This window comes from Lathamus discolor, chromosome 4 (assembly GCF_037157495.1).
Source record: "Lathamus discolor isolate bLatDis1 chromosome 4, bLatDis1.hap1, whole genome shotgun sequence".
Taxonomy (NCBI): Eukaryota; Metazoa; Chordata; class Aves; order Psittaciformes; family Psittacidae; genus Lathamus; species Lathamus discolor.
Genome location: NC_088887.1, coordinates 57,720,668 through 57,747,279, shown reverse-complemented (window position 1 = coordinate 57,747,279; position 26,612 = coordinate 57,720,668). Strand labels below are relative to the sequence as shown.

Genomic DNA, 26,612 nt, shown 5'->3' with positions numbered 1-26,612 from the left:
CTGTTGGGTTATTGTTCATGCCTGAAAAGAAAATATGTAATGTGTTTGAGTACATTGACATCTAACACTCTAGAGGATTAGGGTTTTTTAGAATTATTTTAAAGTGAACTTAAACAGGTCTTTATGGTCCCTTCCAACCCAAACCATTCTATGATTCTGTGAGTAGTTGTGGTAGTAGAACTGGAGGTGGTTGTTGAAATCAAAGTTTGTAGACCCATTGAGTTAAAGCATTTTGGTATTCAAAGCAGCAGGTTTGTCCTAAATGAGTTAGTAGTCAGTAGGAGTAGGCCTTGTTAAAACTGCCTGTGTTTTAGCCCAGCTGCCCTAAAATGATTAGCCATTATAGCACTAATTGGTTTTGTGTTCAGTAAATGTAGAAAATAATTTTCTTTAGATTAAATCCAACCTTCTCTGTAGGTGTTTATTTGACAACACTGCATCCTTCTTTATGTAGCGTCCTTCCACAGTTGCTCAGATAAATGAGTAGGCTTTACATTAGCTGTTGCTGCATCTTCAATTTTCTTTTATGTGATGCTGAGACTGATTTACTTACAGAACTGAGTGATGCTTATCAAAGTGCCCTCATTGAAATTATCCTCGCAACAGTTAGAGAAGCAGCTGAAGGTCATCCTCCAGTGGGCAGAGGTGCAGCCAAAAAAGTCAGTACATCTTAATCTTATTTATTGTCCTGTAATCACATTCTCTTTGCCTTTTGTGTTTTGCCAGATAGCATGTTCCTTGCAGTAGGTATATCTTAGGAAATAAAATGGTTTATTTTATGAAACCATGACCTCTGCATCTTTTCAGTTGAAGGAGATAGGCATTAGAGGAATGCCAGCGGAAGCATGTTACTGACAAATGGTGAGCATTTTATCTGCGGGATATAGCTGTTCAGCAGTTCGCATCTAATTTATGGTTAACAAAAAATAAAAATCATCTGGTTGTCTCCATGGAAAAGTATCTGTATCTTAGCTTGATCCACTTTAGACAAAGGCATGTGAGTTAACCTTGGGTTACATATAAAATGCCACTCAAATCTAAGAGATTTTATAATTGAAACAAAATGCTTTATCTGCAGATTCTTTCAGTAAAAGAGAAGAAAATACAATTGGAAGATTGTACCAAAATTACCGAACACTTTATTATGGTGCTTCCTCAGCTCTTGGCAAAGGTAACTAACAGCTGCTATGTGAATGCATGTTAAATATTTCATTAAAATTCCTGCAGTGTACTCATATCCTGTTTTTTCTCTGCAGTATTCAACAGATGCACAAAAAGTGGCAAATCTTCTGCAGATTCCCCAGTATTATGATTTAGATGTTTACAGTACGGGACATCTAGAGAAGGTGAATAAGAATTGGGGTAGTTGGTTCATGTGGAACGTACTAAATTTCTGTGACAATGCACAGAGTTTAGTGGGACTTGGAACAAGTAGGAGACTGTTGAAATGTAAAGAAATCATCTCATACTTTGAGGAAAGTAGTCTTATTAGGAACTGTCAAAGAAAAGCCTTAGTGCTTGTCAGCTTTAGTATGCTATGAGTGGCCCTAGTGGGTAATGATTTGTGGTTTCATGTGGTAGGCCCTAGGTTTTTCATTGCTGGGTGGAGAGAGGGTGGGTAATGCCATGTGCCTGAGCTGGTGTCTCCCAGGAGTTTACAACAGAATAGGTTTCATTCTCCTTGAAGACTGACTCCCAGCTGCTGGGGAATGATAGTAACTGAAAGATAAGAATGGAGATAATGTATCCGCTGATGGGAAAGGGATGGTCAGAAATGGATAGATGAAATCCTTGAAATAGCTTAATGTATTCTTAATCAGGGATGTTTGCAGGGAGGTAATGTTAGGCGAACACTCCTAGGTTAATTTCAGCACAAAATGTTAACTGGAGGAGAGTCAGCAGAATGGCAGAAGCTACCTCCTCTTACTGAGTGAAGATCCCAGTTGCTAACATGATCTGAAACATTTTCCATCTTCTGCTGCTGAGGGAGACAACTTCCATAGTTCGGAGACACACCTGTCCTTTGGAAAGATATTTTTTATTCCCTACCTTTGTCTTTATTTTTATGTAGAGCCAAATGTGTACTGCTAAAGTAGAACTTGAAGCAGTTGCTTCATTCTTTAGGAAGATCCAGAGACAATAATAACAAAAAAAACCCAACCTATAAACCCAGACAAAAATGTTGCATCCTTTAATCCTGCCCCTCTGCTTCTTAGACTGGCATTTATTTTAAGTTGGATATGGACATATGTGGGCCTAGTGAAGTGTATCTAAAGCATAAGTGGATTTTTGTACAATTTACCTATAATACTCCTTTTATCACCTGCAGCATTTGGATGCTTTGCTGAGAGAGATGAAGGACATTGTGGCTAAGCACTCTGACATGTCTGTCCTTGAGGCTTCCTCCAGGACTTATTATGTCCTCTGCAGTGAAGAGATTGCCATCTATAGCCAGGTGGATCATGCCCGATCTCAACTGATAGATGAGTTGATGGGACAGCTTAACCACCTACTAGACGGCTTCTGGCAAAAGGTGATTGTGACTCATTGTGGAGATAAACAGACTGTTTCCCTATGAAAAAATAAGACAAAAATACTAAGGGGGATATGGAGCTATTCTCTGTCTACTGTTTCTGCTCGAGGGGAACAGAGCTTCCCAAGATGAGTTTGTGCCTCTGAAAAAACTGTTTAAATTTTAATGAAGCAGATGTATTTTGGCAGGAATAGAGTGGGGAAAGTAATAAACGAGGTAGTCCACACCAGCAACAGGGCATTTTATGGCTTCTGGCAGGTTTTCATGGGATACCAGCAGTTTTTGGAAAATGCATTGAGCCAAAAATCCGCTAACCACAAATTGGATTTATCTTGATGGTCTTAAATACATATCTATGTTAATGTGGAAGAATGTGTGTTTATGAGAAACAAGATAAGTGCTAGACCAGATATTCTGAGCTTAAGCTCCACAGTTACTCCATAGTTGTTCTGTTACCAGGCCAAAGATACTGTGTGCAGGATCAGCTAATAAGTGCCGTGGATCTATAGGTGATGAGGCTGTTCCCAAGGAAAGGTATAGTTCTGTACTACTACATATTTGACTATACAGAAGATGTCTTTTGTTCTGTCACTTTGTCTGTAGAGATAGTTTTGGGGGGGGGAAAAATCAACCCAGTGGTCTGTAATTGTATAAGCAGACTGTAAATCTGTGGGGTCTTTGAATAATGACCTTCCCCTTGAAGGAGAACTGCAGAGTCTCCCTCAAAGTTCTTCATTAGTTCTAAAAAGCAGAAACAGCTGGTGGTGATATGAATAGCTTGCTGGCTGAACTGAACAACAGAAGCCTGCAGCTGATCTGATCAACTGTGCCGTCATGAACAGGTGTCGTGCCATGGTATGAGTGTTAACACTGACAGGTTTTTATTGGACACTGGGATATTGTAAAATGTGTCAAGCCAAAAAATCCCCTAACCTCAAATTAGGTTTATTTTGCTGGTCTTAAATAGATATCTATGTCAATGTGGGAGAATGTATGCTTATAAGACACAAGAAAAGTGCTAGACCAGGGATTCTTCAACTCCTTTTTAGTGTGATCCATATCTAAATAAAGAGATTTCTCCTGGAACCCCTCCCTTCTAATTCCTGGTTGTATATACTGTCTCCCATAATCACGTAGTATACTTGTGGAAACTACAGCAATTGCATCTATGGGAAAGTATTTAATATATTTTTAGCTATCTTTGAATGTGATCTGGCAGCTGGAAGCAAGGAGAGTCAGCACCAAGTGAGCAGTTAGACCCCCAGTGATCCTTAACAACTGTGTGAGGGACCACGAAAGGCCTGTGAGTCTGAGGGTCAGCACTTCTGTGTTAGCCTAACTGCTGGTTTTATCTCTGTGTTAGCAATACTGTAGTCCTGGGAGGCTGCCATGGGTTTATTAATGTCAGGAATGTTTCCTTATACAGAATTTCCGTGCAAAGTGTTGGTTTCTTTTTACTGTAGAGGAAGGCATGAGTAGCATTGTTAAAGGTGAAGGGACAGGGGAGGGCTGGAGGACAGTAATTCAAACTTGTGGATTGGTTGGGAAGAGAGCATAGCAGTTGTCTTGCCCCACACTGGCTAATTTCTTCCTCTTTCCCAAACTTTCATAATTTAGGAAGAAGGATTTTGTACGGATGCAGGAGAAATTTCCTGGATGCACTCTGTTTTGAGAAGAGTAGCAGCTTTTCATAAGTGAGATATTTATTTACACAATTTACCTTCCCATATACTGAAGTATCCACCTAATAGGTGCAAAGTGAGAATTGCTCTTGTTTGTTGCGTTTAGTAAGATTTTTCCCAAAAGAATGAAAATGATCTCTATGAGAAGTGCTGCAAGTTTTAGTTTTTTCTTAATGGAACTGTACTCTTAGGTATGGAATTCTTTTGGATTCATTATTGAGGTTAGAGCGTTAGCCCTAATGTGGCTTGAGAAGTCTGTGTTACAGAGTTGGGATCTCAGAATGTGCGCCAAAGATTCTCTCTGTGATGCCTCTCTCCTAGCTGGATGCTTTTGCACTGCCTTAGTGTCAACACTGGTGGTCAGTCTGAAGAGGGTATAGTGAATAAAGTCTTCCCCCCCCCCCCCCCCCCCAGCAGATGTTATCCGCTTTGCTTGATTTAGTTTATTTGATCTTCCTTTGTTAAAAGATGGATTTCTCAAAAGCTTGGTTCTCTAGGGATTGTTCACCAAGTAAATTATCATGCAAGATGGTAGAGGGTGGGGAATTTGGCTGCCTTCTTAGTCTTTTACCTACCCTGCATGCTAGGGCTGCTCTGTTTTTGCAAAGAGAAGTCTAATGTTGAGCTGCAAACACTCGAGTATTAGATACAGCCTTTTAAAGTGGTGTGGGGAAATTGTTCTTTAAACCCTTTTGGGCACCTAGAGAATGTGGGTAGAGTACAGGAAAAGGAACAGAGCTTAAGCTGGTTTTCCTCTCCTCATGACACTGCAGTTTTGTGGTAGGAATGCAGACTGTAAGGCTATGGTTTAAAGGTTGCAGTGTTAGATTGTGAAAACAATTTAATTCCCCCCTTTAGAATTATTAATTAGTTGTTTAACATTATTGCTATACATTAGATAAAGGCAAAAATAGAATACATTTAACCTGTTTGGTCAGGTGAGATTTGGTTTCTTGCTTAGTGTATCATTGTCATTTGTTTTTCACTTACAGTGCACACGATCTCACCAAGTGGAATCTGTATGACAAAACTTTAAGGTTGCTGGTGTTTGAAAAGGAACATGGGAGTTTGCCTGTTCTGGTCAGTTGTTAATATTTAACACTGAAGGATCTTTTTCTTGTTGAAAGCAGGAAAATTAGGAAATACTAAATAATCTTATATATAAATGTCCTGTGGGGCAGAAAGATACTGTTTCCATTTCTCTGTCTGGGGAAATGAGGCTGTCTTTGGTATAACATTATTTGAATTGGTAAATTCATGCCATAGATTCATCCAAAACTGTGGTAATCATCTGACATCTGGATTGATCCTTTGCCATACTCAGTACTTCCCATGATTGCACAGTCTTGCTCTCAGTACACATCAAATTGTAGATTGCATGTAACCAGAAATAGGAATACTTTGGACCTGTTGCTTGAATACTGACTCTTGGTGAAAATGGTTTGTAATTACTAGCTGTCTCAACCACAGCCTTTTGATTGTCTGATTGCCTCAATTCAGATATTGGCTGTGCCAAGATGGAGGTATATATCCTGGGATTACAAGGTGAAGTACTCCAGCAGCCGTGACTGTTAATCAGCACCTGTTTTGAGGCGACAACTTGAGGTTATTTGGGAAGGGGTAAAATACAGTTGAGTAAAGAGAGCCTGCAGGAAGTATGTAGAGGGGGACTCCTTTAGATGGGGCATTGGAGCACCAAAGTTTGGCTTCTGCTCTGAATTGCCCTCTGGAGGAGTCAACCTTTCATCAACGACTGCAGAGAAATCCTGAGAAGCTAAGCTAAAGTTAGCTTCTGTGAACACTCTTTTTAGTACATGGTTAATTTCCACTGAACTCATCATGATGTCAGAGTTCTGCAGAAGCAGCACCTTAGTAATGGAGGTTCTCAAGAGGCAATGTTTGCTTGTTTGTAAACTCATTAAGTTTATTTTGAGTGTCTAAATACTTTACAGTGCAAAAACAGTCATGCAAGCATGCAGATTGTCAGGCTTGAATGCTTTTTGCTTCCTAAGCTTTTTGCTGTTTCATGTGCAAAGGTTCATGTAAATAAAGGACATGTGTTTTTATTTGCAGATTATCGTGCCAGCTCTCCAGTGCACATATTTTTCTCTTCTGTGGCAACTAGCTGCAGTTTCAGAAAATTCTCCCAAGGTTGGTTGCTCCATGTAATTTTGTATGCCAGAGTTGTGATTCTCTAAGTTTAAGTTGCTTTTTTGTTCTTAGATTGCCAGAAAAAACCTGAGTGCCAAGCTTTCTAAGGAGTTAATTTGTGTGTTTTCTTGAGGGAACCAGGTTGAATTGAGGCATTTTCTCTCTGTCTTGCCCTCCTTTTGTAAAAAGTGTTTATGCTTTTTCAGGCTGCAGGAGAACAAGTGAACAGTGGATCACCTCTATTTTTACTGCAAAACATGTGCATTGAATTCCTGAGGCTTGATGGAGATAAGGAGCTTGTTCCACTGCCAAATAGTTTGTTGTTTTCTTGTTTTAAGCGACAAAGAGTATTCAGTGAATCCTCCAGGAAATCTGTTGCTTTGTTTTGTTCTTATTTTCTTGTTTTACTTACATATATCTGTCAGAAAGCTTGAGAAAAGTGGCAGTTTTCTCGTCAACTATTTACTTTCTTAATTGGTTTTCAAAAGTGCCAAGTTCTGGCAGGTATTTTAGAAGACAGTCTAGTTGAAGACACCACAGAGCAAAACTCCTTTATGCTTCAGTTCACATGTGAATGTGTACCTGTGCTGCTTCTCTTCATGGTAATTTTTGACTACACTGACTGCTGCTGCTTCTGTCATTCTGTCCCCTTCCCTTGGTGCTCTCTCCCGTGTGTGCAGAACAGGACGCTGACATGGACATTTGTTAGCTGGGAGGTTGCCCGTTTGGTGACTGATTCACTATCTATTCTTGTCCCATTCCATTCCTGTGTGGATGTCCGCATCTCTCACTGCTCTAATATGTTCTGCCTTTCAGTCTAGACATGGTTAGCTTAACTGATAATGGGGCAGCATATTTTTTAATTTGACCTTTCATCTGGGAGCAGATTTTGATTGGAAGCACAATGTTATGGCCACTCTGCAGGGCCAAATCTGGATGTTGGCAGGGAGAGAAATTCTAAGAGCAAAAAAGAACATTTCCTGGACCAGCAACTCTAGAACTGTTTCTTCCTCCCCCTCCACCCCCAAGAGTGTTAAGGCAATGGTTTATCTCCTGCTCTGCTTCTTTGCAGCATGCCCTGGGATGGATCCCCTTTCGTGTAAATGTACAGTTGCATAGCACAAAATCCAGCCCTCCTGTAAGGGCATTCCTCTTCTATTCACTGCTCAAAGCTCAGCGCAGTGCAACAGCTGGGGCCTGATGAAGGATTAGGGTCTTTTCTATGGCTGTGGGCAAATCAAGTAGTCTGTCTTGCTGGATTCACCTTAACAAACAGAGGTGTCTAAGTTTTTGAGTGCCAAAGGTAGCAGTGTGGTTAAACTGCATTCCCTCTATAGCCAATAGAAGGAGGGAGAAGAGCAGCTTCAGAAGGCAATACATGTTGCAAATTAGGTGGGATGGACCAGAGTTTTCATGACTCTACTTCTATCTCTGAAGTGAAAATCATCCTTACTGCATCATAAGGATAAACTGAAGTGAGGAAGGGAATAAGGGAACACATTCTATTAAACTGCCCATCATAGAATCATAGGATAGAATCATAGAATAGTTTGGGTTGGAAAGGACCTCAAGATCATCTAGTTCCAACCCCCCTGCCATAGGCAGGGACACCTCACACTAAACCATCCCACCCAAGGCTTCATCCAACCTGGAGCAACAGGGTGTGACTTGCTGAATACCACTAGCCTCAGCAAGTGTGACAGCTGCACATGTCCTACTAGTATTTGTCACATTTCTGCACCAGAGTGGAGGGGAAATTATATATTTTGTATGGATTGACCTTTCTATCCCAGATATTGTGCCTGAAAACAAGCCATGGTTTAAAAGCTGTTCATAGCTAGTAAGCTGTTGCTACTGGGAGATGTCAGCTTTTCTCATAATGTCATCAGCTGTGCTATCTTAAATGAATAATAGCAGTGGAAGAAAGATGCAACTATTTCTTGTTCTGTAATTCTCTAATGAATCATAGTCCATAACGTATTTTTCCTGTCACTTTTCCTAAATATGTTTTTAGGAGACTCTTTTTGCACTAGGAAGGGAGCTGAGACATTTCAGTCAGATTTGCATGCACTTCCTCCACCATAAGGATAAAGATGTAAAAGAAAAGGTTTGTGTTTCTCTATCACTTAACTGGTGTTCATGCTCAGTCCTCCTTATAAATGCCTGTCTTTCTTTTCATACTAGTATTTCCTTCTACTGATTTTTGGTATTTTGCTTTAGTCTTGGCAGAAAAATAACTCTAAAAAACTCCAATCTTCGACTGTTTATTTTAAAGGAAAATTAAAGTTATGTTAGTTGAAATGCTACAAAATTCAGTGCTTTAATCAAGCACAGATACGTGTCTGCATGGTGCATCTGCAGAATCAATGAATGTCTCAATTCATGAATCTGAATATCTCAATTTGCTGGTTGATAATCATTGTGTTTTCTGATTAGACTGAGCAGTGTACTGTGTACTGGTTGCTATCATTGCTTTAGTAATGCCTTGCTATGAATATTACCTAAGAAAATGGGAGAAATTGTCCAGTAGTTCATGTGTTAAAGGGGAGATATTCTGGCATAACAGAGCTCTTCTTTCCATGGAAGTTTGACAGCTTTTAGGTGGTGTTAATGCATGATACCTATATATGCTGTATCCTAAGGTACAAATTCTAGAAGGGCTTTGCTGTGACATTTTACCACATGCTGGAACAAACAGAAATCTTTAGCTTGCAAAAAAGAAGTGGGATAGAAGCTAGTTTGTTAATGCTGGTGTTTGATGGAGATGGAAAGTGGAGTTGGCATGAAAAGTGGTCTCTAAAAACTTCTTTGGCTTTGTTTGCTTGGTACAGGCCTTCCTGATACTCTGTGACTGGTTGCTGATTTTGAGTCATCAGGATGCAAATGATAACGAAGAAGCAGTTGGACTTCTAGATTATCTTCCTAGCACATCACTTCAGGAAAAACTGCTTTTATTTATTCAGGAACATGTTTTCATGGGGGAAGAAGAGGAAAGCAAAGGTTAGACATCATCATCACCTGAGAAACAGTCTACCACTTCTGTCTTTTGTCATCTGTACTGGATGTATCAGGAAAATGGGCTGGTCTTTGGGGTTTTTTTGAGGGGAGAAGGGGCTGGGGTTGCTTGTTTTTTTTTTGACTGGGTCCCTTTACAAAGAAAGTGGCTGATCTGTGATACACTGATCTGTATCCACTCAATCTTGTGGATCATCTTGTGGATCAACCACAAGAAGTATCTGCAAATTTACTTACATTTGCACCAGGAAAGAGTGTATCTCAGCTCTCCTCCTGCAAGAAGCTCTCCCCAAGCACCTTTGTAGCTGTTTTGAAAGACTCTTAGGAGTATTTGTTTTCCACAAGTTTTCCATCTAGTAATTAACCTGTGTTCCAGAGAGTTAATGACACGAAATTACTTTTTTCTCTCACCCTTTTTGTTAACTGCTTGGAGAGTTTCATCTGAACTCTTCCCTTGTTAATGGTACGTGGCAGCTTTTGTAGGGTTTCTGATGAGTTACATGCTGGTTTTCTAGCATCTGTGTTATTTGAGGGAAAACAAATGTGGTTGCAATTTGTCTGGTGTGTTCCACTCGGCATGTTTGTGTGCTCTGGTTCCATTCTGTAGCTGTGAACAGTGTTGTGCAAGGAGATTCTGACTAGCAGAAATGTAAAAGCCCCATGAAGATGACAGTAGAAAGAAGACTGTGGAAATAACTTGCTTTCACTGTCATCAGCTTCAAGCTTTGAAATGGAAATAAACCTGTATTTTCTGATACACTCAGGAATGAGCAGTAGCATCTGTTGCTTACTGTGTTGACTGAACAGCAGAGTCTGTGCTATTTGGATGAAAGTTTGTCATTAAAATTGAGATCTTGAATAAAGTAGAACAAAGCTTCAATGCTTTTGTTTCCCTAGACCTGACAGAAGAGGAGGAAAGAACGGATGAAAGTTGCAAACTTGACAACTTGCACAAAAAGCGAAGTCTTCTTGCAGCGTATTGCAAGTTAATAGCATACAATGTGGTAGAGATGACTGCAGCTGCGGAGATCTACAAGTATTATGTGAAGGTAATGTTTTAGATGAGGTTGCTTTGCTTATCAGTGCATTTTAGTTTTTCAGAGTGACTCCAGTGTTTGTGAAAGATGTGGGGTTAATAGTCTTATGGCTCAGAAACCTTGCATGATCACAAAAGGGCTATAAAATCAAGCAAGTGCACGAGAAAGCTTCCCCCTTTGCCTGCAGTGAGGTATCTTTGCAGAGCAAAGTTACTGAAAATTGAGTAGGGGGTACATCTGTCTGCACATCTGCTCCTCAGCTTCTCCAGAGGGGTCACTGCAGAGAAGCAGTTTATGGCTTGGAGAGTATTTTAATAATAGTTTCCCACACTGAAGCAGTCAACTTCACACAGCTCACCCAGTCCATACACAGATGGTCTAGAATTCACACGAGGGCTGGTGTTTAAACAACTGGTAGAGCTTCAGCCACTCTGAAGTGGATTTCAGGAAGACTGAGAAGAGCACAGATGGACAGTTTCCTTAAGCCAACTAGCAGGACTTCCGAAATCCCTGGTTATGGATCTTGTTCTTCACTAGGCCCAAAGCAAGCACTGGTTAAATACAGAAAACTCTCTCTCCTGAGGAGGTTTTGTTCTTTTGTTGTAATAAATACTTAACAATTTCAGTGTAACTTTAATCCTCACATTCTCTTGAAGGAACACGGCATTGCTTTACATATGAAATAATAGAAAAAGTCCAGTTTTCATCTTTTAGCTTGGGTGTTCTGATATTGGGAGTGTTTCGTGAACTTCTGTCCCATGAAAGCAGTCATGTTTTGTGTACTCCCCGTGCTAAAGAAGGGGAATGATAATTTCATTTGTTTTGTTGCTGTTAATAGACCTACAATGATTTTGGAGACATAATTAAAGAAACTTTAAGCAAGACGAGACACAATAACAAAATTCAGAGTACCAAGACACTGATTATCTGTCTGCAGCAGGTAAGGTTAAGATTAAAGCAAGAGGGTAGGGGCTGTTAATGACAGCTGTACTCATATTGGAGTGTTTGCTCTAATTATTCAAAATTCAAATCCATTAAAAAGAAAACCCAAACTACTGGAAGAAATTGTTTTCCTTGCCTGTACTTTCTATGTGTATGTTGATTAAACAAAAAAACATCAAAACTCCTTACAAATCATTATATCTGTTTTAAATTGTAATTTTGTGCATGATTTTTTTTGGTCTTGGTTTTAACCTTCAAATGCATAGTGTGTTAGGACTGATGTGTAAGTATGAAGAGTTTCTTGGGATACAGTAGGCATCTCTTAACAAAGGTTAAGGATATTTTACAGTATACAGCCAAATATGGTGTAGTCTGTATTTTACAGAGTACCTCAATTCCTATTCAGTTTAAGGAACCAGAAATGTATCTGTGGCTGGCAAGCTCTAACCCCCCATATCTGCAGTATTTTTTTCTGGAAGAAAGTAGTTGCAGCCTTTCTGAAGGATCTCAGTTGCTGGGGCTTGCAGCTGCTGACTGATGAGGGCAGTTAGCTATTTTAGCAGCTGCTTTCGCCAGCTCTGCCCATGACCAGAGCTGCTTCTAGCCTGGAGTCGTGCTGTAAGCCACAGAGCAGGCTCCTTGCAGGGGGTATTGACACATGAGCTTTGCTTATTTCACACACATTGCCAGGGGCTTAGATCTGTGAACTAGCCCCTGAAATCTGAGCTTAGATGAGGCTAAGCAGCATTTGGCTACATATATTCTGCTGACATAGTCAGGACTTTGTGTTTAGGTATCACATAGACAACAGGCCCTTTTTGGCCATTGCTTGACCTTGAAAGTTAACAGGTTGAAGAGAACAAGCTACCTCTCCATGTTCTGTTACCAAGAAAACCCCAAAACATAGTTAGTTGAGCTCAAAACATGCTTTTGACCCAGTCTCACTTTAAAGAAATTGAACTATGCTGCTGCCAGACTTGATGCTTTATATTTGCATTCTGATATTCCAGAAGCTTCTTGGGCAAATTAGGCCTCTGGGGCTTGATTCAGAAGTCCCAGCAGGAGATGGGGTCAGTGGAGCCACCATCTTCAGGAACTGGTTCTCTGTTTATGCACACCATGTTTTATTTTTCTTTTTTGATTTATGCCTGTTAGCACAACAGTGTCATTTGTGTCAGTACCTTCTTGCTGTTGCAGTCATGTACTTCTAAAGTACGACTTACCTGCTCTTTGGTAAGGCTTCTGTCTGTGGAAGCCAACTGTTGCTTGCTGTGTGTGTCTCTATCCTTCTGGTGCTTTGTTTGCCTGTAGGATTACGTATGGTTGCTTATCTGAGACTTCTTTTGCAGCTGTTTCAGGCACATGCAGAAAGCCACGACAGCAGTGGTGGTTTGGACTTCTCCTCTGCTTCCTTCACAAACATGAAGGAACTTGCTCGTCGCTTTTCACTAACGTTTGGCTGGGACCAAGTGAAATCTAGAGAATCTGTAGCCATGATACACAAGTATGTGCCATGTAACATCACTTTGTCCATTGTCATTGCTTTGTTCATTGTCTGTTTGTCTGTTTTATTACTTTGTTTTTCTTTCTCCTTTTTTTTTTATTTTCTATTCCAATAGGGAAGGGATTGAATTTGCTTTTCAAGGAGCTAATGGAGTACATGGAAAATGCTTGCCTCCTAACTTGAGCTTTCTGTTAATCATCAGCGAATTTTCCAACAAGCTGCTAAAGCCAGACAAAAGACTAGTGTAAGTTAAGTTCTTGTACATTGTCATACACAGTTTGCTTTGTGTATCCCTGTACGTGGGACACTTGACCTTGGGTGCTGCAGAAGTTGCTTGAGGGCTTTTCAGAGAACCTTTGAAATCAATCTGCCCCTGAGGCTGTTAGCTTGAAGATACTTGTTGGGTTTTGCAGTAGGAGTTATTTCAGATTGTACATGCAGTATGCATTCTAGTTAATTTCTAGACATAGTTGTGGCCATGCATGGCAATTCTTCTATAGGAAAGACAATGTTAATTTGGTGGAAGAGATCTGCAGCTTGACTGGCTAGTGGAGTGGCAGCACTGCTTTTCTGAACAGAAATGTAAAGCAGAAAAGATGAAGGGAGTGCCCAGATCATTATTTTGTGATGCCATAATTCCACAGCTTCCAAGCTCAATTATGTGAGTTCCATGGAATGTATTTGGAATAGAAATACACATGACACTATTCGTAATGAGGACATTTGAGTTCAAGAATTTACTATTTATGGGGGAATATGCCCTGATCTGTTTGGGCATATGTTATACAGTGGTTTAAATATTTTTATTTAATAATATAAGAATGCTATCCTTATTTTGGCATCATGGAGAATTATGCATCTGCACAGAGAGATGTATTATTATGTCTCTTATTCTCTTCTTCACCTGCCTCACCTTAAGTTATTTTTGAGATGGAAGTAATGTTCTTCCTTCGATTTGTCCTTTCTCATTACTTCCCAAGTCAGTGCTGCTTCTGTTGGATCTGGATCTCTGCACTTCAGTCTGCTATTTACAGGCACTGTAAAAAACTATTGCAAAATATGTAACAGGTATTTCCATTTTCCTGAGAGCGTATTTGAAGACATGGGAATGTAAGATGAAACATGAAGATGCATCTGCCTGTTTGAATTTCTGAGCAAATCACCCCAGTACCTGACAAGAAAATTTCCACTTTGGAGAAGAAGTCAGCAGAAATGAAAAAAAAAAACCAATCTGCCATCATGTCTTGCTGAGCCCTGTATAACTTGTTTGCTTCTGTGTCGCTTTGTCTTAAATTGGAGGATAACTTCCATGAGTATCATCAAGCAGTTTTTATATAACAAGGGTCAAGAGTGGTAAAATGTCTACTTTCCTGTTAGCTTTACATGACAAACACAATTTATTAACAATTGCCAGCTACCCAGACAGTGTATTTTGAAAAATTACTTCAAATCCAGAATGCAGAATACGGAAGAAAAGTATTTGATATACCCTGACTGCAGTTCCTGGTAAATCTGATATGGATAATCCATGGGTAGTGATAATTCCCCTTTATATTCTTGCATTCCTCTCAGAGAGGATCTTTGAGGTCTGTGACTAGAATTGGCTTTCACAGAACCATAGAATCACAGAATGGTTTGGGTTGGAAGGCACCTTAAATCTCATCCAATTCCAACCCCCATGCCATGGGCAGGGACACCTTCCATGAGACCAGGTTGCTCATAGCCCCATCCAACTTGGCCTTGAGCACTGCCGTGGATAGGGCAGCCACAGCTTCTCTGGGCAACCTGTACCAGCGCCTCACCACCGTCACAGGGAAGAGCTTCCCAGTGTCTAATTTGAATCTCCCCTCTTTTGATATAAAGCCATTTCCCCTTGTCCTGTCCCTACATGCCTTTGTAAAAAGTCCCTCTCTGGATTTCTTGTAGGCCCCCTTTAGGTACTGGAAGGCTGCAATAATGTGTCCCCAGAGCCTTCTCTTCTTGAACAGCCCCAACTCTCTCAGCCTGTTCTCACTGGGGAGGTGCTCCAGGCCCTGTTTTGTACAGTTTCTGTGCAACTCTGTCCATGTTGTCTGCATTTTAAAGAGCTGTTATAATCTGAGTGGCGACACTTGAGCAGTGAGTAGATTTCTGTTAATCCATCCTTGAATAACTTTGTCATTTCATTTACCTCCAAGGAGCAACTTTTAATTAAACAAGAGGAAAATATTTCATCATTGAAGTAGGCAGATTTAAAGCTAAACCCCAATAATGTTTTCCTAGGGCTATATTTAACTTCTTCACCGGAGGGATATATTCCAGAAGTATATTCCTGAATGTATTATTAGATACATTCAGGTAGGTTTATTCATTGAAAACTTCTGTGGGAAATACAGAACCTAGCAAGGAATGCACTTTGGCTTCAGTTCTTAATGCTTTGGACCTCCCCCCTGCTGCTGGGAACAAATGGGAAACAATAAAATTCACAAGGGGGGAAATTGCAATTCTATCCACAAGTACATTCAGACTAAGTTTCTAGAGTAACAGTTTCTATTCTGGGAGTCCTAAAATGCCTTGCAGGGGCTGGAGATTATATTTCCTCTTAGAAATATTTAGGTTTAGCTCCATCATAAATTACTGGATGGAATGTTTTAGGTCAACATGAACTTTTAGAAATAAACATCTGGTTATTTTCATTTTTATTATTAATCATAGGATTGATGTCCAGGTATGTATGTTAACATATGTGAATGTACCTGTAACAGATGAGATGCAGAATATGGGCATTTGTTAGAAAGGAGTATATTTCAACACCATCAAAGTATATGGATATTAACCTCCTCCCCTGTGATTGCCCAGGCTGTAGCAGTAAAATATCAGACTTGTCAATTGCTCTGTGCCACAAAATGCACACAAGAAATGAATTATTGAATAACAAGCAGCATGAGGGCCTGATTCCTGAATCAGTAGGAGTCTTTCCATTGACATTGATAGCAGTTGGATTAGACCCTAAAAATGTAATTACAATACATGCTTGTTTGAAATCAACAAATTCCATTACCAGGGTTGCTTGATCCCTGGGCCCCCCAGAGTCCAGGGCTCTAATTGTTTCGGAGTCAGTGCTTACCCTAGCCTCCTCCCAGCACCAGTTTTCTTGTTTTGCAAAGCAAATGAAATGTCTGATATTTTCCAGGCCACACTCCTAATCAAAGAAAGAATAATATACTCCACAGGCTGGCGTTAAAACCATCAGTTCTGGTATTTGTGAAGGTGGGGTCCATTTTAACAACACTGGGCTTGATTTTAAAGTGATGAGCTGTAGCTGAAATGTAGTGAATGTCCAGTTTCTAATCCTGAGTCAGGCTTTGGTTTTCTTATTGTTATGAAGTAGGAACGGGTCAGGAATGTCCTGGTTTTTGAGGAAAATGATTGAAGGAGACCCCTCTGCTGCAGAAGAGGTGATGGCTTCATCTGGAGTTCAGGGGGGCCCAATATCAAGTCTCCAGATTGGATCAGGCAGAACAGGCGTTTGGACCAATGTTTTCCACACCCTGTGTGTTGTAACTGTAGAGCTATTAGCTGCATCTTGCAGACACTTGACATTTTATTTGGAACCTGAGAGAATTGGATTGAATTTGAGATGATACTATAGAAAAGTGGTTTAATTGGTTGTTCTTGTTTTTAGTTTTGACAAAACAGGCACTCATGGCATAAATCCCCCATTTCCCAATGCGCTATCCTGTTGAACCACAAGGAGCATCTCTCATCTGGGATCTCTTTTGCATTGCAGTCAGTGACGCAGAAAAGGGCCACCAGGACAAGGGGTGCACCCTTGCAGAGTTCTGCTCTGTTCAAACTGCTCTTGGCAGCAGCAACTAACAGTGACTTTTCCTGCGCAGGCAATTCATTCTAGTGACTGATGTAATTCTGTGATTCCTGTGGATCTAGTATTGTTTCTAATGCTTACATTCAAGCACCCTTTCAGCTTTGAAGGTATTTGCATTTTAAATATTCAGATATTTCAGAGATGTCAGATACTTTTGAGAAAAGCGATGCCATTTCTTTTTCTCTGACAGTTCTGTCTGCATCTTTGGAGAGCAGAGGGAAAATGCCTTTCTAGCAATTACTTTTTTTTATGCTTGTTTTTGGTTTCCTCCAGGTATGCTTACTTACAGAGGTATGTAGCAGAACCACTGCCTTGCAGAGGAGACGAATGGCAGCCGTTGATTTGGTACAGGAACTCATTATTGGCAAATGAAGATGAGGAGAGCTCTGTACTTGGCAGTTCAGGAGAGTGGTCCCCTGTGGGCACATCTAAGACATCTTCTTTTAAAAGGAAATTGTCTAATGGTATGAAAGCTTCCCTGTTCTGGATCAGCTATATTTGCACTGTCCCAGCTAAAATGCACTTCATGCTTTGCATTAGCAGTGCCGCAGTGTGCTGGAAGTCATGGACTTTACAGTTTGAACTGTGATTTTTGCCTTCAGCTTTGTTGCTGTTCAAGGTCTCACCATCACTTAATAGCAGTAAGGTTGGTCTGGAGACTGAGTGAGCCGAATTCAGGTAATCATGGAATCACAGAAAGGTTTGGGTTAGAAGGGACCTTAAAGACCATCTAGGTCCAAACCCCTACCACTAGACCAAAGCCCCATCCAACCTGGCCTTAAACACTTCCTTTGATGGGGCAGCCACAACTTCTCTGGGCAACCTGTTCTGGATGAATTCTCTGTACTGAGCTCTGGCATTTGTCTATGCTGTTGAGACGTGGTTCATTGCTTTTAATTGTTAAGGGTATTGTTGCTTTAGGCCCTATAGATAATTGAGACAGGAGAGGTATTTCTAGAAGTTGATTCAGAACATTAGCCCAGATGATCTGAGCCAAATCATCTGCTAGAGTCCTTGAATTTCTAGGGAACCTATAACATTATACTCCTAACTTAAAGTGTTATAGTTAGGTGGGCTGCATCCAGGCTTTAGCAGCTCTCATGGACTCCCAATCCATAATGAGGTATTCACTGCATGGGTATGAAGGGACTTGTTTAAATGTAGTAAAGGCATTATGGAAGCAATTGCCAGTAAAAATGCAAAGTGCTGTGGACACACGCAGTTGTGTGTGGAGGACGGGCAATTTTCCCAGAGCATCCTTTAGTTTCTTTCTCATCCTTTCTCAGAAATGTTCTTTTCAGTGACTTGCCTTCATCAGGCTTGTTCCTTTGTGTCCCAAAGGCCCTCTTTTGTGGAGGGTTGTATAGACTCAACAGTACTGATAGCACTTACGGACTGGGGCCGAGATCATACCTCTAGATTGCAAAAACGACCAGTGGGCAAAATACATGGATTATCTTGTTTGTGGCTTTTAGCTGTCTCCTTTAGAAGCAAATGCTTTGCTCCAGGTCTCCCTTTGAGCCTGGCCCCATTGCTTCACTGCTGTGGGGAACATGTTGGAAAGGTCCATCCGAGCCCTCTGAGGGGTGGCTGAAGCACGAGTCTCTTCACTGTCTGTTACAGGGTCTTTGCCTGAAACCAGCCAGACTGAGGCCGCAAGGAAATCTGCAGAACCGCAGTGTGCTTCCCAGCTTGCCTCTGCAGCAGGCAAGAGCAGGAAGAGATTGAAATCTCAAGAGATGCACTTGCAGGAACACCTGCCATTCCTTTGTCCAGGAGGACTGCGTGGAAGATACTGGTGAGAGTGTTATTTCTTACAAGCACCTTCACTTCTACCGACACGTGGGGTCTCTCTATCCACTTCTGCTTCTGCTCTTTGTAATGCTTCCAGGGTGTGTGCCCCTCCTGTCTGTCTTACGGGCTGTGTCCCACAGACAGGTTGGGGTTTTTGTTTCCTGAGTCCAGTATTTACATTTGCTGCTTTAGCCTGATTGTCCCCCAGGGCTTCTGAACCTTTTTGGACAGTATCGAGTGTGAAGGAAAAAAGGCAAGGAAGGAGGAAGGCTCTCTGTCCCGTTCTCTGTCTCTGGCCCTAATTAGAGGCCTGTGGCATTGGTTACCCCCTGGCTGTTTGCTGCAGCTGCACAATGAGTGTTTTCTGCATCTCTGGAAATGAAAGACGATTTTTATCTCTGCAGATCTGCTGGCAACCACTACGTAACTGGTGACTTTCTTCTAGAGGTGCATGTCTGCACGCAGTTAAAACCCCACAGAACTTGGGTGAAAGACAGGTATTGCAGGAGTAGGGAGTCTGGAGTCTACTTTTGAACTCTGTAAAGTACTCGGAGTGCTCAGTTGGGGTATTTTCCTTTAATACTGTTCACTTATTGAGGTGTTAGGTGTCATGTCCCATATTAGGTTACAAGACAAAATACAAATCCCAGAAAGACACATGCTTTTCCAGTTTTTGGGACACTTGTTGAATGGACCTCATGAACACAAGTCAAATAGAACAAAAATGTATTAAACATGAAGGTAGCCCCTGTTTAAATGAATGTTTTGTTTCTGAACTGCTTTATTGGCAATTCCTCAGAGCATGACCTCTTTCGTACTTGAGGAATACTGGGCCAGAAACTTCGGCCTACCTTAACATGAATATCTCAGCAGCAGATCTTCATACATGAACTACTCTGCCTTAAGCACCCTTGTGCAATGTGCAGCCTCTGTTAACAAGTTTCTCAAGACTTGCCCTTTTTTCCCCCCCCAGCAAAGATGAGATTAAGACAGAAGAGGTCTCAGAGGAGGGTCAAGCAGAGGACACAGCTGAAGATGTTGATATTGATGTGGTTGGTGCAGACCAGGTAATTCCAGCTTGATTTTTCCATCTCTGAGGACAGCTATGGTTGAGGTGGGTGAATGTGATTTCAGAGTCTCATGAGTACCCATCTAGCAGCCCCTTTGAGGCTGAGAAAAAGGGTTTTCCCCTCTTCCCTTTCCAGCTGCAGTCTCCTTCTTCAGCTTGATCTGCATTTTTAAGGCAATTCTAACTGTAGCATCTAGACATCTTTCAGCACACTGAGCACCAGCTTGGGATGCATTAAGAGGAGGATCTGGTTTCCTCTTTACCCATACTGTGAAGTTTCTTGATTAAGAGCCATTTGCTGCAGTTGCTTCATGCTACTGACACATTATAGAGATGGCACGGCTGCATGGCCTGCAGGGAATGTCTGCTCCAGAAATGGTGTTTGCATTGTGCTCTTTAGATCGAAGCACTTGGAATGTGTCTGATCACTGGTCAGCCCAGGGCTCTTCTGGAGCCTCCCTTATTTCTTGCCCTTTTCCAGTCCAGGCTATTGGGGAGAGATTAAATTGTCCCCAGACCAGCTGCGGATTTGAAGGGAAGCACGTGGAGCCTTGTGGGCTTGGAGGGGCAGCCAGCGCAGCCTGGGGGTTGTCCGGTGGGCACTGATTGCCTTTAGGGTTAGAGAAAAGTTTGGCAAGACTGCAGCTGTCTGCCTGGGTCTGAGCTCAGCCCTGGAATGGGTACTTGCAGCAACCCTTTGGACCAGGGGGTTGCAGGGACTCAAATGGGGTGTACACCAGGGGTCTTGCAGCAGTGACTGTGGTGAAAGGGAGGAAGGGGGAAAGAGGCCCTGAAATTTCCTGTGCTGCAGCTACTTGGAGTCCTCCCATCCTCTAAGGCTTTGCTGTGTCAGCCTTTGCAAGGTGCTGAGCGGTTCCTTTAGGTTTCTCTCCTGCATGTGCCCTTGCTCTCTGAACTTCTCATGGAATGTACACCCGGTGTCTTGCAGACAGGGTTTGCCCTGAGTCAACAACCCCTTGGTTTCCAGTGGCTCTGGTTAGCTGGGATATAACAGCCACTATTCAAGGACCTCGTATGATTTTTGATAATGAGTTTGTAAATGAGTTTTTCCTGTGAAGATGAGCAAATGTATTTTGTATTTGAATGGTGGGGGTTTTGTTTAGAGAGGACTAGAAGGAAAAAGGGACTTTTTCAGTCATGTGCCTGTTAAAATGTAGACTGTTTGGACCATGTGCTTGGAGCAGCTCCTATTGAAGATAGGTAATAAAAGAATTTTAATCTGTGGCCCATGATTGGAGCCATAAAGAAAATGCACTCCTTATCTAGTATGTGGCCTTTCCCTCTAATGCCTTTCCTGGGCGCCTTGTGGTATAGAAATGCTTCTTTCCTTTCGTGGAAGCCAAACACAATGCTTTCCAAGAGCTTGCTCTGGCCAAGCTGCTAGGAGGTTTGATGCTGCATACTTTGATTCCTTATGTTCTCTTATGTGATTTTTAATTCATAGTATGAGACTGGTTTAATCTTCTTTCTTTTTTCTTCTGGTATAGGATAGTTAAGACACTGAGAGGATAAATGGGAGTGGAGAACATGCTACCACTGCTTTCTGCAAATTAACTGAAAATGGGGTTGTGATAGCATTGACCAAGGCAGCAGGAGAAGCGTGTCAACTCAAACCACTGCCTGTGGGCTCCCTCCAGAAGCTGGTGCTGGCGCTGTGGTTGGTTTCTCCATGTTGCTGTTTGTGGGTGTTACCAATTTGGCTGTTGCATCTATGCGGGTGCAGGTGTTACGAACATCATTCATTGCTCAGCTGCATCTTGGTCCGTGATGCTACCCAGGAGAAACTCCCAACCTAAGCCTTAGAATCAGGGTATGGAGTCAAGGGCTCTGTGAACTAGGTGAGGCAAACTTGCTCAAACCAGTTCAGCGGCAGTATTCTGACAGTATATTCATTGCCATTTGAGATAACCAAGATGGACATCTAATTGTTTCCTTCTACGTGATGCTGGGAAGAAAGGAGCCTGCCCCACTGTGAGCACTATGAGCTGCTGCGTGACAGCAGGTGACCTGTCTGTGCCATTTCCTGCTTGTGCAATGGAAAACCTGGATCAAATCACCTTGAAAGTATTTCTAAATTCCAGTGGTGGTGGTGGTGGTCTGTGGAGACTGGGGCATGTTCCCAGGAGGTTTGCTTCTAAGTAACAAAGAAAGAAACAGCAGGCCAGTTGACCAAGTATTTTCCTCTGGAAGAAATCCTTCATACAGAGTGATCATGTGGTATTTACTTGGAAAATATAAAGCCTGAAAAGACAATGTAAATCGTCTGTAAATATGGTCCTTCAAAAGGAGGTTTTCAGTGGTGACTTGCCAATGATCTTCATGCAAGAGTGTTTCAGAGGCAGTAGGCTGGGGAGTGCTGCCTGCCACTTTGCTGTACATTGCATTAATCCCATCAGCTTGCTTGCTTTATTTTTTTTTAATATATATGTATATATATTTGGATTGTAACTGTGTAAAATAAACGACAGAACTATTGCCAGCCATTAGTACTGAATGTGCCACTTCTATTCCCCCACTGAGCCTGGAGGAAGAACAGCAGCAGTGCTGCAGGCCTTCTGGTGTGCCCTGTTACTTAAGCAGACTGAGATGGAGCTCCCATGAACATGGGAGTGAAAGGCATGCAGCAGCTACAGGCTCTGCAGCAGCGATCTGCCCCGTACCACAGCTCTGTGCAAGGGGGGGATATTACTGTCAGGTGAGGCTGTACAGTGCTCTTTTAGAAGCCCATTTTTCAGCAGGGCAGGTCCAGCTCATGGGTTTTGAGTAGGGAAGAGCAGCAGCCCTGACACCTCCAGAACAGCAACAGTTCAAGATCACCTTCTGGAAAGCAGTTGGTCACCCCTTCCGACAGCACATTGGGGAATAGAGCTTAACATAAATGCTGTCTGTGACTTCCTGTTTAAAAACCCCAAACCGCAGGCCAGCAGTGGAGAGTACTTGACCAACCCTGGAGAGATCTGACATTGACAAGTTACCGTTAAAATGGGAATAATTACCCCTGGTTTTCTTTTTAAGAATCCTTTGCACAGTGTTAAAAGTATCTTGAGTTCAGTGACACGGTTTAGTGGTGGTCTTGGCAGTCCTGGGGTAGTGGTTGGACTTAGTGATTTTAGAGGTGTTTTCCAGCCTAGTTGATTCTATGATTGCCCCCGGTAAGGTTCACTAACAGACATTAGCTGTGAGTTTCATTATTTAAGACACCAATTTCTAAGTGTCTACATCAGACAATGTGAGGAGTTGAATGGAGCAGATATCTCTACCACATCCAGCTGCACAGCAGCAGTCTTTTGGGTGAGGAAGACTTAGCCTGTAATTTTCCAGCCAACTACATACATGTAACGCTCCGTGTCTTAACTATTTCTTAAACAGTAAGAAGTTAATGGTATGCAGGACAACATAATAAAGACAGCCATTAAATTACATATATGAAAATCTTTATTTGAAAATACAAACATGATTTTTAAACATTTCAACAGATCTACACTGCAACCAAAAAATAACTTACATCTTTTTGTACATTTTTTTCCTTTTTTTCCCCAACAAAATTGTTTAACAGTAAGTGAGGCAACAATTTCAAGCTGCTGTGACACTGATGAATATCCATGGAATGTGTCAATAGCGAACAACTGAAGGGGGGGGACAGACAAAAGCGCTGAATGCCCACAACAAATTAGTGCACATCACTGATCAAGTAACATTTACACAAAGGATTTTAAAAAAATTGGTTCCTTTCTCCATGAATGAACACACTCAGATCAAGTATGAAACAGACTTCATCATTAAATAATCCTTTCGTAATGAACATCAATGAAAAGACTGAAGTTTAAGAGGGCAAGCAGAATTAGAGTTGGGGTAAACAAAGACCACACAGAGAAGAGAAGCAACTTGTATCTCAGGCATTCGCTTTCCTTGTTGTGCACCAAGATGCTCAGCTTGTCAGGTCAGACTCCGCTTGTAAGCAGGAGCCGAGTCACATGCCCACAGCCCTGCCTCCTCCTTGCCCCGGGGCCACCTGCAGTGCAGGCCTGGTGGCAATGGTCTCCTCACATCCCACACCAGGACAGGGGCAGGATGCACCACACATCAACTTTGAGTTACACAGTTCTCTTAAAAACAGTAGACTACTTGTCTCTAAAGTCAAATATTGTTATTCTTTCCAAAAGGAATTACACAACATCTGTAAATAAATATTTTAAATCTATTTTACAAACTATAGGCTATGGAATAAATAAAAAAAAAAAATTCATCATTCCATACAAATGCACTTCTTTTATTTAAAAGGTAGTGTAGTGATTAAATATTTTTAGCACAAAACTAAGCTGACTCCCTGGCAAGAAACCCCACTGAACATACAGGCATGTAGCAGACCCGCTGCAGACTGTCCCTTCTCTTCTGCATGTGCTGACCACGAGTAACTGCTACTCAAAGTCCTCTTCGTAGTCGTACTCATCCAAGTCTACATCAGCCAGATGGGAAGGCATGTCAAAAAACGGTCTTTTTTCCATTTGGTACTTGAGGACACTGGCCTTCTGGTGGTCTGCAGGATTCAGTTCTGCTTCGTACCTGGGAGCAGGCAAAGAGAAAATGAAGGAGTCTCCCTATGTCAGGAACCAACTAAAAGTCAGAACAGTGGCAAGGCACTTGCAGGAAGAAGATGAAAAATTCACACTGTCAATTCACATTGTCAAGCAGTCACTTCAGCCCAGGCAGGCATTGCAACCCTTCAGTGCAGGAAGGGATTTTAAGGAAGTTTTGGTACAACACAGAAACTTAAATGCTCATAATAAGTTTTGCTCCAAAGCCCCATCCAGCCTTGCCTTGAACAAATCCTCCATATGGTTGTGTGCATGATACTTGAAATGCTCTGACCAAGTACAAAGCAGTAGTTAAGGGAGACAAACATCACAATCTATGCCCCAAAGAAACAAAGCAGCAAAACTTAAGGAACACTGGGATAAGAGCTTTTATCCATCTGTGCAGAAGGTCAACAGTTAAGCTATGGCTTACACATCAAACACAACAAGGGATGCAGAAAGTAACTAAATAAAAAGCATCATTTTGGAGGCTGTGCTTCCACAGGACACAGCATTCTTCCTAATTGTCAGTTTTTCCCCTACAAGATCCATGACAAATCTGCTAATGCCAGAAGCAGAGACAACCTGCAGGTGGAGAGCCACTTGAGCTGACGAACACCAGGCTCAAGTAAATGAGAACTGGATGTTTCACATTGTATTTTTTATCATGCGTCTTCTCCATATCCCAGGATACTCCCTACATTATCCTTACCCTAACACACTGGTTTTCCTCAAGGAGTGCATTTACACAATGAAGGTGTACTTTTGTCAAGTTTTAGGGTTATTAGGATTCTGCTTTAATATCTTTAATGTATTCCCTATATTACTGAAGCTGTGCCTGTACCAGGGGAAGAACAAACTTCACGGAAGTACCTGAAAACTAGGTGTTCAAGACCTCTTAGAAGCCTACTGAAAACTGAATATTGAAGGTAAATTTTAAATTGTTTTAATAAAATTTAACTTGAGAAGCACTTTGTTAGTTTCAATTTTGTCCACTTTCCATGTAAAGCCACAGAACCACAGTTTCTGGTACACCTTGCATACATTCTTAATGCAAATGTAATGACCTGACCCTAAGAATAGTGACTGTAAACTGTGCAGCTTTTATCTTCGCCAAGAGCAGACATCTAGGGGTGCCTGGGGTGTGAGAAATACCTAAATACAAAATAATTCAGTCTAAACAATAACCACATAAAAGTGAAATAATTAAACGATTATCACAGACTTAGCTCAGAGAAACAGCTGCAGGCAACAAGTTCGTGACTCAATCTAAATAAAAGCACCTTGAGGCTCTTTATATCCCATCCACACTTATGAGTGGAATTGTGCCTAAACATTATCTTAGACCTTTACAAAGTTACACTTGCCAACAACAGCCCAGCAATTTCAAACCCTTAATCAGAGCTGCAGAGTAACCTCACTTCCTGACATGCAGGTCCCTTACTACTTATGTCCAAAGGGTATTTTGCCTCCAGTGAGTTTCTGTCACCAGCGATACCACATGCAGTCTCAGGATGGAATGCCAGAGGAACAGCTGAAATCCTTCCTTGGCAATCTAAGCTAAGGATTAGCTTTTGCAGAGCACAGAGCATATGTCCAAACCCTCAGCATAACTGACAGAAGAACTAGTTTCTCGGGGTGTTCCACAGTGAAGCTGTAAGAAGCTTTAAGAGCTGCAAGACAGAATTAAAGCATCTTAATGGCATCCAGGAAACCTGCATTTAACTATCAACTCTTAGGTGAACCTGAGACAGATTTAGTCAAAAAGCCCTCCGAATTTCACAACTTTGTATCTGAAAACTGGCAACATGGGCTCACCACTCAAGTTCTAGACAACAGCAGCAGAATTTTACACCAGGAAGGTGGAGATGCATGACTAGTTGTTTGATAAACAGACCAACAGAAGAGGGAGAAAAGCCTAAAACAAACTCTCAAGTAAATATTTGAGTTACAGGAAAGGTTCTTCCTCCCTCACTGAGCACAGAGCTGAACATGACAAACAGCAACATTTTACACAAATAACATCAAGGACAATAGTGATGGTGAGGCTCTACATTAGCAGAGAGGATTCACACCAACCCTCCTGCTACATTCTTACCCATCATTCCACTGGTCACTTGCTGCCTCTTCTGCTACCAAGATATCATACTCTTCAGCAGCATACTTCTCCCAGTCAGAGACCTCTTGGCTTTCCCCTTCACCATCCTAAACAAGCATATCACAAGTTATACAAAAACTAATTCATTGTTAAGCACGTAGCTAAGGACTTTAAAGCTTCATACTCACCCGCAACATGGAAAACTGATCCTTCTGTTCATGGTCAAGGTATTTTTCAATGTTGAAAAAAGTGTCAAAAAACACATTTGTCAACTTACATCGCTTTAAGTCATGCAGAGTAATTTTTCCTGTAAAGAAGATTATGAGA

At 41.6% G+C, this 26,612-nt stretch overlaps 2 protein-coding genes across 11 annotated transcripts in view; one reads left to right on the top strand and one right to left on the bottom strand.

The window, feature by feature from the left end:
- LOC136013545 (cohesin subunit SA-2-like) overlaps positions 1-22,096 on the top strand; it is a 59,020-nt gene extending 36,924 nt beyond the window's left edge. For 5 of the 7 annotated variants that reach the window (XM_065677566.1, XM_065677562.1, XM_065677563.1 and 2 more), the window contains 17 exons: positions 556-659; positions 1,079-1,171; positions 1,257-1,346; positions 2,330-2,533; positions 4,151-4,227; positions 5,208-5,295; positions 6,289-6,366; positions 8,381-8,473; positions 9,198-9,366; positions 10,279-10,430; positions 11,257-11,358; positions 12,710-12,864; positions 12,980-13,108; positions 17,003-17,193; positions 18,353-18,527; positions 19,497-19,590; positions 21,101-22,096. In XM_065677566.1, the coding sequence (XP_065533638.1) occupies positions 556-659; positions 1,079-1,171; positions 1,257-1,346; positions 2,330-2,533; positions 4,151-4,227; positions 5,208-5,295; positions 6,289-6,366; positions 8,381-8,473; positions 9,198-9,366; positions 10,279-10,430; positions 11,257-11,358; positions 12,710-12,864; positions 12,980-13,108; positions 17,003-17,193; positions 18,353-18,527; positions 19,497-19,590; positions 21,101-21,109 (2,003 nt within the window). In that variant the 3' untranslated portion in view covers positions 21,110-22,096. The other 2 variants (XM_065677565.1, XM_065677567.1) reach the window with 2 other exon arrangements.
- A 934-nt stretch (positions 22,097-23,030) lies between these two features.
- The window catches only part of PPP2R3B (protein phosphatase 2 regulatory subunit B''beta), a 47,928-nt gene continuing 44,346 nt past the window's right edge, over positions 23,031-26,612 (bottom strand). For all 4 annotated transcript variants that reach the window (XM_065677559.1, XM_065677558.1, XM_065677560.1 and 1 more), the window contains 3 exons: positions 26,474-26,592; positions 26,286-26,392; positions 23,031-24,176 (listed from right to left, as the gene is read on the bottom strand). In XM_065677559.1, the coding sequence (XP_065533631.1) occupies positions 24,032-24,176; positions 26,286-26,392; positions 26,474-26,592 (371 nt within the window). In that variant the 3' untranslated portion in view covers positions 23,031-24,031. The remainder of the gene's footprint in view (positions 24,177-26,285; positions 26,393-26,473; positions 26,593-26,612) is intronic.